At 36.4% G+C, this 16,372-nt stretch overlaps 1 protein-coding gene across 3 annotated transcripts in view; it reads right to left on the bottom strand.

Moving 5' to 3' along the window:
* The window catches only part of SUGCT (succinyl-CoA:glutarate-CoA transferase), a 692,699-nt gene that overhangs the window by 380,962 nt on the left and 295,365 nt on the right, over window positions 1–16,372 (bottom strand). For 2 of the 3 annotated variants that reach the window (XM_027123976.1, XM_027123978.1), the window contains one exon: window positions 10,490–10,592. In XM_027123976.1, coding sequence (XP_026979777.1) covers window positions 10,490–10,592 — 103 coding nt within the window. Of the gene's footprint in view, window positions 1–4,929; window positions 7,714–10,489; window positions 10,593–16,372 lie in introns of those variants that run through there. The other variant, XM_027123977.1, reaches the window with a different exon arrangement.

Here is a 16,372-nt window from a genome sequence, read left to right as displayed (position 1 = left end):
CCCTGACTTCAGACTATATTACAAAGCTACCATAATCAACACAGTATGGTACTGGCACAAAAACAGAAATATAGATCAATGGAACAGGATAGAAAGCCCAGAGATAAACCCACGCACATATGGTCACCTTATCTTTGATAAAGGAGGCAAGAATACACAATGGAGAAAAGACAGCCTCCTCAATAAGTGGTGCTGGGAAATCTGGACAGCTATATGTAAAAGAATGAAATTAGAACTCTCCCTAACACCATACACAAAAGTACACTCAAAAGGGATTAAAGACCTAAATGTAAGGCCAGACACTATCAAACTCTTAGAGGAAAACATAGGCAGAACACTCTATGACATAAATCACAGCAAGATCCTTTTTGACCCACCTCCTAGAGAAATGGAAATAAAAACAAAAATAAACAAATGGGACCTAATGAAACTTCAAAGCTTTTGCACAGCAAAGGAAACCATAAACAAGACCAAAAGACAACCCTCAGAATGGGAGAAAATATTTGCAAACGGAGCAACTGACAAAGGATTAATCTCCAAAATATTCAAGCAGCTCAAGATCAAAAAAACAAACAACCCAATTCAAAAATGGGCAGAATACCTAAATAGACATTTCTCCAAAGATGATACACAGCTTGCCAACAAACACATGAAAGAATCATCAATGTCACTAATTATTAGAGAAATGCAAATCAAAACTACAATGAGGTATCACCTCACACCAATCAGAATGGCCATTAGCAAAATGTCTACAAACAGTAAGTGCTGGAGAGGGTGTGGAAAAAAGGGAACCCTCTTGCACTCTCGGTGGGAATGTGAATTGATACAGCCACTATGGAGAGCAGCATAGAGGTTCCTTAAAAAACTAAAAACAGAGCTACCATATGACTTAGCAATTCCACTACTGGGCATATACCCTGAGAAAACCATAATTCAAGAAGAGTCACGTACCACAATGTTCACTGCAGCTCTACTTACAATAGCCAAGACATGGAAGCAACCTAAGTGTCCATCGACAGATGAATGGATAAAGAAGATGTGGCGCATATATACAATGGAATATTACTCAGCCATAAACAGAAACGAAATTGAGATATTTGTAGGGAGGTGGATGGACCTAGAGTCTGTCATACAGAGTGAAGTAAGTCAGAAAGAGAAAAACAAATATCGTATGCTGACACGTACATATGTAATCTAAAAAAAAAAAAAAAAGTGGTTCTGAAAAACCTAGGGGTATGACAGGAATAAATACATAGACGTAGAGAATGGACTTGAGTACATGGGGAGGGTGAAGGGTAAGCTGGGACGAAGTGAGAGAGTGGCATGGACATATATACACTACCAAATGTAAAACAGGTAGCAAGTGGGAAGCAGCCGCATAGCACAGGGAGATCAACTTGGTGCTTTGTGTCCACCTATAGGGGTGGGATAGGGAGGATCGGAGGGAGACGTAAGAGGGAGGGGATATCGAGATATATGTATACGTGTAGCTGATTCACTCTTTTTTTTTTTTTTTTTTTGCGGTACACGGGCCTCTCACTGTTGTGGCCTCTTTCGTTGCTGAGCACAGGCTCCGGACGCGCAGGCTCAGCGGCAGTGGCTCATGGGCCTAGCCGCTCCACGGCATGTGGGATCTTCCCAGACCGGGGTACGAACACATGTCCCCTGCATCAGCAGGTGGACTGTCAACCACTGTGCCACCAGGGAAGCCCTGATTCAGTCTTTTAAACTAACACACCATTGGAAAGCAATTATACTCCAATAAAGATGTTAAAAAAAATAAAATTCAATCAAAAAGCAGATATTTGAAAATTGGATTTTAAAGAAACAGGACCCAACTATATACTCTCTATGTGAGAGATACTTTAGATTCAAATATGCAAACAGGCTGAAAATAAAAGGATGGAAAAAGATGTACAATGCAAACCACAACCATAAAGAGAATGGGTGGTTATATTAATATATATATATATATATAAAAATATCAGAAAATAGATATTAAAAGAAAACATGTTACAGAAGTAAAGAGAGAGACATGATGATAAAAGGGACAATCCATCAGGAAGATATAACCATGATAAGCATATATGCACATAACAACAGAGCCCAAAAATACATGAAGCAAAAACTGACTGAAAGGTTAGACAGACAATGCAAGAGTATGAGGTGGAGGAGTCAACACCCAACTTTCCATAATGGATATAATGACTAGGCAGAAGATCAGCAAGGAAATACAAGAGTTAAACAATGGTATAAACAAGACCTAATAGACATCTACAGAATACTTCAACAAAATATACATTCTTCTTAAGAACACATGGAACATTCTGCAGATCGATTCTATGCTAGGGCATAACATAAGCCTCCATAAATTTGAAGAAGTTGAAATCACACAAAGTATGTTTTTCAAACACAGTGAATACAATTAGAAATCAAACTTAGAAAGTTTGAGAAATTCACACAAATATGAAAATTAATCAAGACACTCTTAAATAATCAAACTTCTGAAATTAACCTTTCTTTAATAGCCAATGGATTTTGAACAAGAGTGCCAAGAAAATTCAATGGGAAAAGAATAATCTTTTCAACAAACGATGCTGGAACAATGAGATAAATTCATACATACACACACACACACACACACACACACACACACACTCAAAATGGATCATAGACCTGAATATAAGACTTAAATATTGTAAAACTCTTATAAGAAAATATAGATGTAAATATTCATGTCCTTAGGTTAGTCAGTGGTTTCTTAGTACAACATCTAAAGCACACTGACAAAAATAAAAGAGATAAATTGCAAATTCAGGGTGCATTTTTAACTGCTGAGTTCTCAAAGAACGTAGAACTCCATTCCAAGCTCCCTTTAGGTGACAAATACACCATTTTGTATCTATTCCTCCTTCATTATTAATCATTTTAGAAAAGTTCTTAAAATATCAATAGTGCTCAGTCCTTGTCAATCATCGTTCATGTTCAGTACTACCAATAGTACAACTAGAATGTTTCTAATGTATGTAAATAACTACAATAAATGATACTTAAAAGTATCTTTATGGGCAAAGGGAGTCAAAAAGTACAAACTTCCAGCTATAAAATAAATAAGTCATGGAGATGTAATGTACAGCATGGGGACTATAGTTAATAAGCTATATATTTGAAAGTTGCTGAGAAAGTAGATCTTAAAAGCTCTCATCATAAGAAAAAAAATTTTTAACTATGGATGGTGATGGATTTTAAATTAATTTATTGTGGTGATCATTTCACGCTATATACAAATATCTAATCATTACGTTGTACACTTGAAACCAATATAATGTTATATGCCAGTTACACCTCAATAAAAAAGTATTTTCATTTGAATACAGATGTGAAATCATAGCATTCCGTATTGGCATCTGTTTTAACTATTTAAAAATAACAAAAATTCATTTTAAATTTCCACTTAAGAAACTATTTAAGCTATGGGAATATTTAAACCCTTTATTTTCCTGATTACAAAGTAACATACGATTGTTTTCAAGAGAACAGTTTTACAAAATTGAGATCATACAATATACACAATTTTGTATGCTGCATTTTTATTTTTATAAATGAACACTTTCCATGTCATTCCTCAAAACCATGAGATAAAGGCAATATATTGTTCTACTGTATTGATAAACTTCAAATTATTTAATGTATACTTCTATTAAAAATGGGCAAAGGACTTGAATAGACATTTTTCCAAAGTAGACACACAAATGGCCAACAGGTACATGAAAAAGTACACATCACTAATCATCAGACAAATGCAAATCAAAACCACGGTGAGATATCACTTCACACCTGTTAGGATGTCTATCATGAAAAAGACAAGAGAGAACAAATGCTGACATGGATGTGGAGAAAAGGGAACCCTGTGCTCTGTTGATGGGAAGGTACATTTGTACAGCCACTATGGAAAACAGTATGGAAGCTCCTCACTGTGATTTTTATTGGCACTTTCCTGAGATTACTCTTTCTTGATTCCTATTTTTTACTAATCAAAATAATAAATTATGTATTTGGCTTGAAAGTTCAAGGCTCAGTAAAAGTCAATGCTTATACTATGAATCTCTACTCTGAAATAGGAGATAAGTGGAGCCTGATGAATAAACTGTGAGAAAGAGGAGAGACAGAGAAAATAACTTTTGCCAAAAATAAAAAAGTCTTCAGACTTTCTCAGATCACAAATATCTTCAAAATTACTGAATAGAGTTGAAACCCTCCATTAAATTCCGCTTAATCATTGAGAAGGAATTTAGTAGTAATATGATAAGCTAATTACAAAGAGTATTTAAAAGGATAAAGAGTTCTTTGGTAAATTTCATGATTAAGACATTTTGCAAGTCTTTGTCAGATTTTAAGCTTTTGTTAATTAATTAAATAGGAGAATCTCATGATGCTTTATACCTATCATTTCTTGCTACTAAAAATACTCAGAGCATTTTTGTGTAACTGTTCTGTGACACTGGACACTTTCTACCTTAAACTGGACTGTACAACCTTCCTGAATGCTTAATAGTTTCACCTTTGTCCTAGTGCTTCACTGTTTTCCTTCATCCCTCCCCTGACCAAATACCTAATACAAGACCATAAAGGACTTCCCTGGTGGCACAGTAGTTAAGAATCCACCTACCAATGCAGGGGACAGGGTTCGATCCCTGGTCCGGGAAGATCCCACATGCCATGGAGCAACTAAGCCTGTGCACCACAACTACTGAGCCTGTGCTCTAGAGCCCACGTGCCACAACTACTGAGCCCACGTGCTGCAACTACTGAAGCCCGCGGGCCTAGAGCCCGTGCTCCGCAACAAGAGAAGCCACCGCAGTGAGAAGCCCGCGCACCGCAAAGAAGAGTAGCCCCCACTCGCTGCAACTAGAGAAAGCCCGTGTGCAGCCACAAGACCCATCGCAGCCAAAAATAAAAAAAATTAAAAGACCATACATATATAGCAGGCCAGAAATTACTATTTGCTGAACAAATAACTGAGTGACTGACAGAATGAAAAAGTGACTAGTCTCCTCTGCCCTGAACCATGCCTTTCATGAAAATAACAAAAAGAGAGACTTTTTTCTTTAACATAAATTCTATTACCTTTTCTCCATCAATGTCAATCAGGTAATGTCCAAGGCATTCCAGTTAGATATCTAAATATGTAAGTGTGATAGCTTAAAAAAACCCGATGCATCCAAATTTCCTAGGTATACATAAAGAATGAACATAAAATGCCAGTAATGTAATACTAAGACCTTAACTTTTATTTGACATTTCAATAGGTTTCCTCTTACATGATAACGCATGAGGTTTTTCTGTATTATGATTCTTTTCAACACAACAAAATAAAATTGGATATCATTGTCTTATATTTTAATATAAAATTGAATCCTTAAACTTTCAATTTTTATTTCACTTGGTCACTTACGTATGAAACACATTATTTTTTCCAAAACTGAAAATATTATACCCAGGTATCACAGAACAAAATGTCTGAATTTGTTCACTATCTGAAATGTGTCATATATACTCAGAGAGATACATAAATTTTATTTTTGTATCTCTTTTGTCTACTAGGAATTATTTCCAGACATACTGTTTTACCTCAGATCTTCATCAACTGTTTTCCAGTTACAGGGAGCACTGTATGTATGTATTTCCCAGCAGTATTAGAAACAAGGATATAATTTTGCTTGATTTGTATGGCCCTCCCAGGGCTATGCAACTGCATTTCAATAAATATTAACTAATGTCATTCAAAAGGCAATCTTTAAAATGCATCAGTAGTGCATGTGTGTATGTATGTGTGTGCATGTGTGCACATGTGTGTCTGCATGTATAGGTAGAAAGGACTTGAAAAATAGCTCTGTATTTTGGGGAGCTTCTGACACTTACTATATGAATCCTGAAGGCTTTTTTCCCCCAGATGCTCAGATACTTTGCCAAAACGTGCTAAAACAAAGTCACTTGGAGAATATGAGCTAGCCTAGAGATTAATAAAGCCCCCAACCTCACAGGCTTCCACAAATAATGATATGAAAACAACAGATAATTTTAAGCTATCAAATATTTCAAGGCTTCACTCTGTTTCTATGACATATTTATCCCATACGAAAGATTGGCTACAGGAGTTATAATGGCCTTCTGGGACAGGAAGAATAAGGTTTCTGTAGAAAATGTTAAATTAATCTTGATGGTGATGCAAAGTTAAGGAAGGGTTGTTAAGGGCTGGCTTGCTGCCACAGGGTGGGGTTTTATTTTGGTATCCTTTTAGAGTCTGCAGGTGTTTGGCACCAGTTAAAATCAGGGCCAGCTGTGATATTTCAGTTCTGATATTTCCCTCCCAATAGTTCTCAGAAGTGATGCTTCAGGGTGATGTCTTACACCTGATGGATTCAACTTGTGTGGTATAAATGTGAAGACTGTTAAATAACAGCAGTTTTGCGACACCCTTTGCCCTCCCTTCCCCACCCACAGGTCATGGCATCAAGGAGAAAGAAAAACATTAATCAGAGGTTCAGTCATTCACATACACATGTATTTTGTAACTGAGCATTTCATTCAAAAATGGTGATACACTAGAACCGCCAAATTTACGGTCTTGAGCAAAACAGAAAAAGCAGGATAACACATTCTCTTTTGATTCTCATGGTAGATAATGATGCTTTTAAACCCTCTCAGTGGTGAGATCCATACCTATTTTTGCAGGAATTTGAATAGTTTCTATTAAAAGCTGCATTTTCTTTTAAGTCTGTTTGGGTTGGAAAACCTCAAACCACAATGTATTTCATGCACATGTTCCCAAGGGTATGTTAAATAGGACCATACTGAGGTCATCTAGTAAGTTTTTTAAACTTTTTAAGAATTCCTTTAATGTACTACACAATCTTGGCCTGATTAAAAGAAGATATTTTAAGAAAGCACTTGGAAACATGACTATTAAAATCTATATGCAGATAATCTATATTATACTTCTACAATGCACAGAGTTTTCCACAGATAATTTATCATTGAGGGAGAAAAAACAATAAAACTACCACTAAAAGGGTTTTGGATCAAAATTTCTCAGAGATAGCAGTAAATACAGACCAAAATCTCCTGTAGTATTGCTGATTGACTTAACAGTGGATGCCTGCAGGATCATTTTAACTGTGCAAAGGTCTGTAGCATATAATCAGAGGATAAAAGGTAGACACCCTTGCATCTATCCCAGAAAAAAAAGAATCATTTGTTGTTTCGGTTGAGTCAAAAAGGCAAGTTTTCTCAGAACATGAGACTATGAGGAAATTATTCTGGTTAGGAACAGTTTCGACCATCAAGCAAATTTTTGTTGTCTACCACGTTCAAACCACAGATGAAACATAAATGGTCCACTTGATAAGTAGGCCCACAGAAAATTATCTCCTGCTCTTTGATGCTTCTAATCTTTTTTCTTCTTTCTTTTTTTGGTTAGACATACCCCTTTCCACTTCATCAAAGTCTCACTTCCTGCGCCAAGTTCCAGGCCTTGTACTTCACCCAAATCAATTTTCAGTTGAACTAGCAGCTGTGCTGGCACGGTGCACATGGAGAGCTGGGCCACGGGCGCCAGCGGTGCAGTCCCACATCTGAACAGAAGTGGCCGGTTCCATGTACCCAGGGCCAAGAAACTCCACAGCTCGTCAGGGGAAAAACAAGGGAGGACATCTTGAATGGAAATCAGACTTTTACGGAAAACAAAAAGATTTTCAGTAATCAGAAAAATTACTGAAGGGCTGAGAACTTCTTGGCACAAAGTCTGCAGACAGATTTTCTTAAAAGGATATTAGTTAGACCTTGATTTTAAGCTAATGATCCCCATCCCTGCAGCTACACTGGATTTGCCTCTATCCACTAAATAATAAGTAAAAGAAAGTGTTTTTTAATAAAAATATAACCATAAAAGGCACCATAACCAGAGCTATTACCATTTACTAAACTTTTACCATCTAGCAATCCCTACTATGTGCCTTTGATAATCATTGTCACATTTAACACTTACAATATAGAGAAAAGATTCTATTTCATCACTTTACCATTGAGGAAACCAAAGCCTAGAAAACATAAAACTGCCCAACACTTCTGACTCCATGGTCTTACTACTGTATTTATTTTATACAAATTTTTTTTAACTCCCTGATTTTTTCAGCTTCTACATTCCTTTCAAAATACATAATGACAGGGAATTCCTTCTAAAAGAGCCAAACACTTCCAGGCATAGGGGAAAGATGGTGCCCTTACGCCTTGTGCCAAACAGTCCTACGAACAACTGCCATAGTCATCTTTGCTTACTTTTACTTTTTTCAACTTTTTATTTTATATTGGAGTACAGCTGATTAACAATGTTATGTTACTTTCAGGTGTACAACAAAGTGATTCAGTTATACATACACATGTATCTATTCCTTTTCAAATTCTTTTCCTGATTAGGTTGTTACAGAATATTGAGCAGAGTTCCCCGTGCCATACAGTAGGTCCTTGTACTAATATTACACTGCTCTCTAGTCTTTCTAAAAATCCAGATAATTTTATACACACATTTTGGTGTTTAAATTCCAAAGAAGAATGAAATGGTATATAAGAGACCAACTCTACGCTATTGTCAATAACTATCACTGTATGATTAAGAATTTTTGATATTAGAATTGTAACAATTAGAATCTACTTTTTGGTGGATAAGAAGGCAGTTTTCAAAGACTTTTGGGGTAGTAGGAAAAGTTGGTATCCTGACTTAGAATATCACTATTCTCCATTTGAAAAATTGTTTAAGAACTAAAATAAGCCATAGACCAATAATAGAAACTTCCTGCAGGTCCAAAAGAATTGAGATACAAAAATTAAAGTAATTAAAGTGAGCTACAAGGGAAAATTGGGAATGAAAATCCTAATTACCCAATATTCAATCCGAACCAGCCCATAAAGTGAACAATTTTAAGGATGGGACCTTGGATCCTTGTTTATCAAAGCCTAAAAAATAAGTAAAACTTGAATATATCTAATAATTTTTAAAATAACATTTTTTGCTTTGGTGCCTTTATTCCTGATGAAACACAGATGGAGCCAACAGAAGTGCTGATGGAAAAACCCTCAGGAATTCTCTCTAGAGAAATGTGCCCTCAAACTGAGTTAAATAGGAAGTCCTACACATCTTGGTTCTACTTTTAAGCAGGAAAATAATGGTGAAACCCACCCATTCCCCTACAACAGCTTAAAGCCAAAGCTTGAAGTGAGAAAACTGGCCCTCTGGTCTACATTCAGGGTGCACAAACTGCTACCTCATCACAAGCAATCACCAGCATTAATCACTGATGTAGTGGGGACCCTTTCACAAAGACTCAGCCCATATCAAGTGGGCACCCTTTTCTCCAATTCTTATTGACCATTCTTTCATTAGGAACAAAGTGTTGCCATACTCACAATCTTGGCAGAAAAAAATAGCACAGAGCAGAATTCCTGCATTCATTCACCTTTTTTTCTCCAGTAAACATTATAATCATTGAATTGAACACAGTTCAATTATCCTTTAAACAGATATTCATGTAACATGAAGGTACCAAAGTTAGAATTAAGTCAGTTTGCTCCCTTAAAAAAGTATATTCCATTTTCAACAAATCATTTCAAAGAAAAATCTACCGCTATAAAAAATGAAAAGAATAAAGAGAAAAACTATAATTTTGAAATGACGGAAGCTGACAGATACATGAATAATCACGGCGAAAGTTTCATAGAAAAAAGCAGTTCCTCTACATTGTGGGATTAATATGTGAATCTGAGAAATGGTAAATTGCTTGCAGTGATACTGATTAAAGTAATAAAATCAAAACTTATTATTTTGACATTATCTAAAAAAAATCATTTGAACAATGTTATAGAAGAAATATTTTTTCAGATGATCCTTATTTCTGTACCCCAAGAAGGAGTCTGTAAGCAATGCACAGCACGAATCTCTATTCAAGTACATTTATTCTCCACGAGTAATGCACATTAATCAAAGCATACAGAAAGCCCCTCATCAGCAGAACTAATGATGACTTGCTTTGTACATTTTAAGACAGCCATACGATGAGAGGGGGACTACAGCTGTGAAGGTCCTCCCATTTCTTTCTGCAGAGAATGATCTCTGCGTGCCTGACTCCAACCTTTCCATTGTCTATATTTCTATTTTTCGGGGAAAACACATGCCCTGACCTTGGATACTTTATGGCTGCTGAAGAAATATGTTCGATCAGATACATATAAAAGTATGATTGTAGGCTGCCAGTGCTAAATTCTGATAATTTTTATTTCAGACCCACACTTCAACGTAAGAGTAAAAAGTCACGTGATGTGACTTAAGCTCAAGATCAATGGCTACTGTACACTTATATGGATCAGTCTGGATAGAAAAGAGAGGCAAATTCTTGTGGTTTTAACCGAAACATACTAAAAATTTCAAAAAACAAACCTGGGGTTCTGCAAACACGTTCTTCATGTTGTTAATTGGGCCATACGGGACTCCACTGCCTTCGAAGAGGTGTAACCACTTGCTGGTCATTTCTTCTTCAAACCTAGGAAGAGACCAAAAAAGGATGCACTTTTATACTCTAAAGAATGTACACAACCTGTTTTCTCCTGTGGCCCTCTTTGAAAGCAACTGATAATGACAAAAACATGTTTCTTTAACTTTCCTTGTGCCTAGTTTTGAGAGAATGTTGCCAATATGAAACAACTTGAGTTGCCCTGTAAGGTATAAGAATAGCCACTCCCATCCCCTTGTTTGCAAATCCACCATTAGAGTTGAAATTCCTCCTATTTCTGACCCTATGAACTTTTTGACAGAGAGACCCTTGGAGAAGAGAGATTATATAGAAAATGGTATTAACTGAGCTTCAAATGTGGCATTGAGCACTTGATGAATTTAATGATGATAATATAATGTTACTGAAGTTTTGAGTATAACGTCATTGTGCAGTGTTTTTTAGGTCTCAGGCAATGGTACATGAGGTTAAGATAGACACAGATATGCTAAATTATTCCTCAAAACAAAAAATAAACTAATGAATTGGTTTTAAAAGAAAGCTGTATGTTTTACCTCCATTACTCTTAAAGCACACCAGAATTAACAGCCACAACCACTGGCCTAAAAAAAAAACTTAATTACTTATTTACTTGCACTGTGGTTTACCAATTAGAACAAATGGAGACACGTAAAGACTAATACCTCAATTTAGCCAACAACCCTCAAATTCATCCAAGTCCTTTACCTCTGTTTTATTTTTACTATAATTTAAAATTGGACTTCACAGACACAAAAGCTTATTTGATTTCCTTTCTTTTCTCTATTAGGAGACCTAATTCATTAATGAGATTTACTGTTTTTTAGTTCTCTGTTAAGACAGTGAGCACAGAAACAAAATCTTGGATCCTCAAAGACAAATAAACACTCATAGCTTGTAATATATGAAGAATTTGACAACTGTTAATTGTTAAAATAGCAAACTATTTTTAGTTAAGTAATAATCTAGGTTAAAAGAAATTTTTAAAAAGCGTCAGCTATAGTAAATTATTGGCAGCAAGTAAAATGCTTCACGAATATGGGAGGGCTAGTGGAAGTGTAGTAGAAATAGTTAATATTCATGGGCTTCTATTCAGCTCTCTCAGACATAGCTAAAATTAATTTCAGATCAGCAGATTCTATGGGAATTATGTCAGAGGAATGCACTTTTTCCACTATTTAAAAAAAAGATTAAAAAGTGTCAATACTTTGAGAACACTTCTCTAATTGCCGTCTAATAGATAAAAAGAAAAGAGAAGTTTGAATTAACATACTCTAAAAGACAGACTACTATATGAACAACTATGTTCAATCATATAAATTTTTTACATAAGAATCTGATAAAAATTTTTAATGAAGGTAGTATACATTTCACTAGGAGTATAATTAATCCTATTCACACATCCACTTATTCTACAACCACCTGAGGAGCGTCTACTCTACACCAGGCATTGATTTTTGTCTTTAAAAATAATGCCTTCCCCCTTTTCTTTCCATTATGATAAAGATTTTTCATTATACACATTAATTATGGCCCAGTAATGTTAACTATCCCTATTTAGTACACAATAAAAGACTTCACTTCTAAATATTGAAAAATATTCTTTCATGGGAACGCCACAATGCAAGATTATATGTTTTGAATTAGTCAATTCTTCGCATCCACATTTTCTTTTCAATGACTATTAAAGTCGTCTCCTGGCAGAGACTTGCTAAGATATATATAGATATATATCACCAGAATGATATATGTTGAAAGAATAAAAGAGGTGCTTTGAACCTGGAACCTTTTAAATCAGGGTGTTAATTATTTAAGTTTTCATAAACAGAGTGTTATAATGGTTACTCTGATGAATTTTCAAGACATAAATTTATCACCACTGGACTCACCCAAGCGGCCTGAAAGATCCGCACAGAAAATGTATGTCAATATCTCAACAAACCCATAGCTGCAGGCTTGCCAACAGGAAACTCAGGGGAATAGTTGAAGTTTTAGTATTTATATAAGCTTTTCACCACTGGGCAAAAGGGAGGGATTTATTTCATGTTATGGAAAACAACGGATGCACTTTGGATATGAGACTGGGGAGAGAGGCAGCGTCTGGAGCTGCAGTTGTGACCACTGTTTGTGTATTTGAGTGGGTGTGGGCGTGGAAGTGTTCACAAATGCCTTAAACTCAATCAGTCAGAGACGAACATCACTGCATTCCGTTACTCCCAGAGGACACATCCATCATTTTCTTCTGAAAATCTATCTCTTGATCTAAATCTGATGTAGAATCCTTTCCTTTATCTACGCAAGAAAATCTGTAAGTGCTTGTTTTTATGAACCACAAAAATTCTGCTAAAAAAAAAATGGAAAGAGCTGATTTAACTCACTCAGGGCAACACAATCCTGAAGATAAGACAAGAAGGGTGTCCCTGGATCCACTGTAGTAGGCCTCAAAGCTAGGGCCTCCTCTGGGAAGTTCCTTGGAGACTCATAAAACAATTCAGACTTAATTGTAAACTTACTAAATCAACCCATATATTTAATTCTAGATTTTTGTTGAATTCACTTGATGCCGAATGGTTATTATTAATCAGATTACATCATTTAGGCAGATGAAACACTGCTGCTTAAAGATAGACTTGAGTTTCAATTTCTTAACATGAAAATTTAACTTAGAAAACGAACCAAAGATTCTTCTCTTTTGAGAATGGATTAAAGTTGCAGCCAAATCCAAGGCCAGAGAGCAACTAATAAGAGATCCATGCCATGAAGGTGGGAGTTGAAAATAATTATAACATTAATGATTAATAAATGCTGGTCATTAATTGTTTGATCTATATTTTGTAGATTTTATCCTCATAAGCACATTATAAAGTAAATATTATCCTCCTTTGACCAATAGGAAACTCAGGTTCGGAGAAATTAACTTGCTCAAATTCATATAGCTTCGCCCACCCCAACTTTTTTGAGGTACGATTGACAAATAAAAGTCATATGTATTTAATTTGTACAACATGATTTTTTAAGGTGAGCAATGTGATGATTTAACATACATATACATTGTGAAATGATTACCACTATCACAGTTACCATTTGTGTGTGTGTGGTGAGAACACTTAGCAACTCCTCTCAGCAAACTTTAAGTATTTGATACAGTATTATTACCTATAATCACAATACTGTACATTCGATCCTCAGAACTTTTCATCTGACAGCTGAAAGTTTGTACCCTTTGACCAACATCTCCCAATCTCCCGCACACCCTAGCCCCTGGCAACCGCCGTTCTACACTCTCGTTCTATGAGTTTGACTTTTTTTAGATTCCACACATAAGTGAGATCATGCAGTATCTGTATTCCTGTGTCTGGCTTATTTTGCTTAGCACTAAGATGCTTCTTCACTTTCATCCTATATACCTCATGATATATCTCTTTACATTAATACTCACTCATTCATTCCTGATGCTTTTAGCAAGAGTTTTTTTTTTTTGTGCCAGTCATGGGGATTACAATGATAAAAAAGAACAGTCATCGTATCCAGAGATCATATAGTCTAATGGAGAACAGAGCTATCGAAATTTATGAATTACAGTGCAGGATGCTGAGACAAAAATATGAATGAACAACTTGCAGTCGAAGCACCAAAGAGGGAGACCTGCACTGGGCCTGGGGAGTCAGGAAAGCATTCAAAAATGAGGTGACATTTGAGCCAGGTGTTGAAGGATGAGTTAGAATTTTCCACGTGAAGGGTGGGAAGAAGGATCTTCCAGGCAGAAAAAGCAATGTGTACAAAGACTCAATCTGGAAAGAATGTGAAATCTCCTGTGCCTTGAGCGGCAAAAGAGGAAATGGAAAAGGGAGGTTAGAACCAAGAGCGTGAGGCATCTGGTGAGCTATGCTAAGGATATTGGATTTCCACTGGCAATGAGGAACCCAGAGAGGTCTTTCAGTAGGGGACTGACATAATCAGCATTGATACAGAGAAGGGAAGGATATCGATGAGACTAGAGAAAAAGAAACTTGACAGGAGGCACCATGCTGTCTCCCTCTGATGCTTCTTAAACCTGCCTCTCCATCAATATCTTCCATATTACTGTCAACCAGAAATAATAAGTTTTTGTTTGAAAAAATAAGTTTTCCAGGCATTCTTACCCTTTTTTGTTACTATCCTATTTATGTTTCCAGTCTATCATTACTGCTTGAACCTCTGATATATGACTTGGCCACCAACACCTTTTCTTACCCAGTCTCCAAGGGTCTCCAGTGACCACTTGGGTCTGCCAATATTCTGTTCACAGTCCGAATCCCACCTGCTTTCTGTGCAGTATTTGACACTGTTGACTATCTTATCTTTAGGTCCTATGATACCTTCTTGGATTTTTAATACCTCTTTGGCCATTTCTGGCTTTTTTTTAATTAATTCTTTTACCTTTTCCTTCCAGTCCCAATATTCTTCATTTTCTTTTAAGCACTTAAGTAATCCTGTCATCTCTATGCAGATGATACCCAAATCTATTATTTCTAGCCCTGACCTTTCCTCAGTTCCCCTTTTCTAGTTACCATAGAATATTTCCACTCAGATGTAGTATCATCCTCATAAACACGACTTGCCCATGGATGATTAAAATTTCCATTTGCCCCATAAACCTAATATTCTCCCTTGCCTGAACTCAAACCCTTGGCTAAATCTGGAACTCCTTCTTCTCATCATTTATCATTTATACATAATTGCCCTGTAGAATCAACTTTTCAAAAGTTAAGTTTTATTCCTCTATTCCCACTATTACTACCACAGTTCAAGCCCTTGATTCATCACACATGGACTATGGCAATAGTTGATTAAAAACTTACTGCCTCCAATTTTCCCCCTTTCCATAAATCACTCATTTTAGATATGTCTCAAATCTGTCCAACTATTTCCTTCCCCAAGATCATTACCTTCTCTCACACTAGAGAAACAGACGATTTCTTGACTGTTATAGCCCCATAACTTAAAATACAGTTGGCACTCAATATTTGCTAAATGAATGAATATATGACTATTTGGGAAGAATAAGAGAGTCTTGTTTGTTTGCCTGGTGCGTCGCAAGCCAAACGCTGAGACGATGAGGTTTGCAGCACAGAAAGGGTTTATTCCTGAGGCATCCAAGTCAGGAGACGGGAAAAGTCTCAAATCTGTCTCCCTGAAGGTGAGGGGCTGGGGATATTTATGGTATAAAAACTGAGGCAGGGGGAGCATGGAGAAAGGTAATTTGAGATAAGAAAAAGGAGAGGCAATCGTTGCTCTGTGCAGATGCAACCAAGCCACAGGTTTCTGCATGGGAGACATGCTCAGAAAACGGCAGCATTAGCATGCTGTGAGGGTGGAGATTCTGGCCCTCAGACATCAAAAGGTCACCGAATGGACATTTGCACGTGCCCAGATGGAGGGTGGGAGGTCTTAACCAGTCTTAATCATCTCAAGCTCAAACTGGACACAGCTGACTCCAAGTTCCTAAAAAACAACTTGGGCAAACATCCTATTGCCCAGGCTATGTGACCCTTGGAGGACACACAAGCTTTTATAGAAACAATCAAAGTAAGCCTAACCAGTGAAGGCAGGTTACAATTCACCATTTATCAATGGCTAACTGATAACTACCCTCGGTTTCATCTCAGTCACATTAGCTTGAATTAGTGGGGTGGAGTATCTTCTCCTGAAACCTTGCTGAGACTAGTTTTATTCAGATACTGAGGTTGGGAGAAGGAAGACAATTTGAGGCCCTTAGCTTTTTTTTTTTTTTTTTTTTTTTTTTTTTTTTT

Source organism: Aethalodelphis obliquidens, unplaced genomic scaffold (assembly GCF_003676395.1).
Source record: "Aethalodelphis obliquidens isolate GAN/ISIS:26980383/991018 unplaced genomic scaffold, ASM367639v1 scaffold27, whole genome shotgun sequence".
In the NCBI taxonomy this organism is placed as follows: Eukaryota; Metazoa; Chordata; class Mammalia; order Artiodactyla; family Delphinidae; genus Aethalodelphis; species Aethalodelphis obliquidens.
This window is presented reverse-complemented; position numbering and strand designations above follow the sequence as displayed.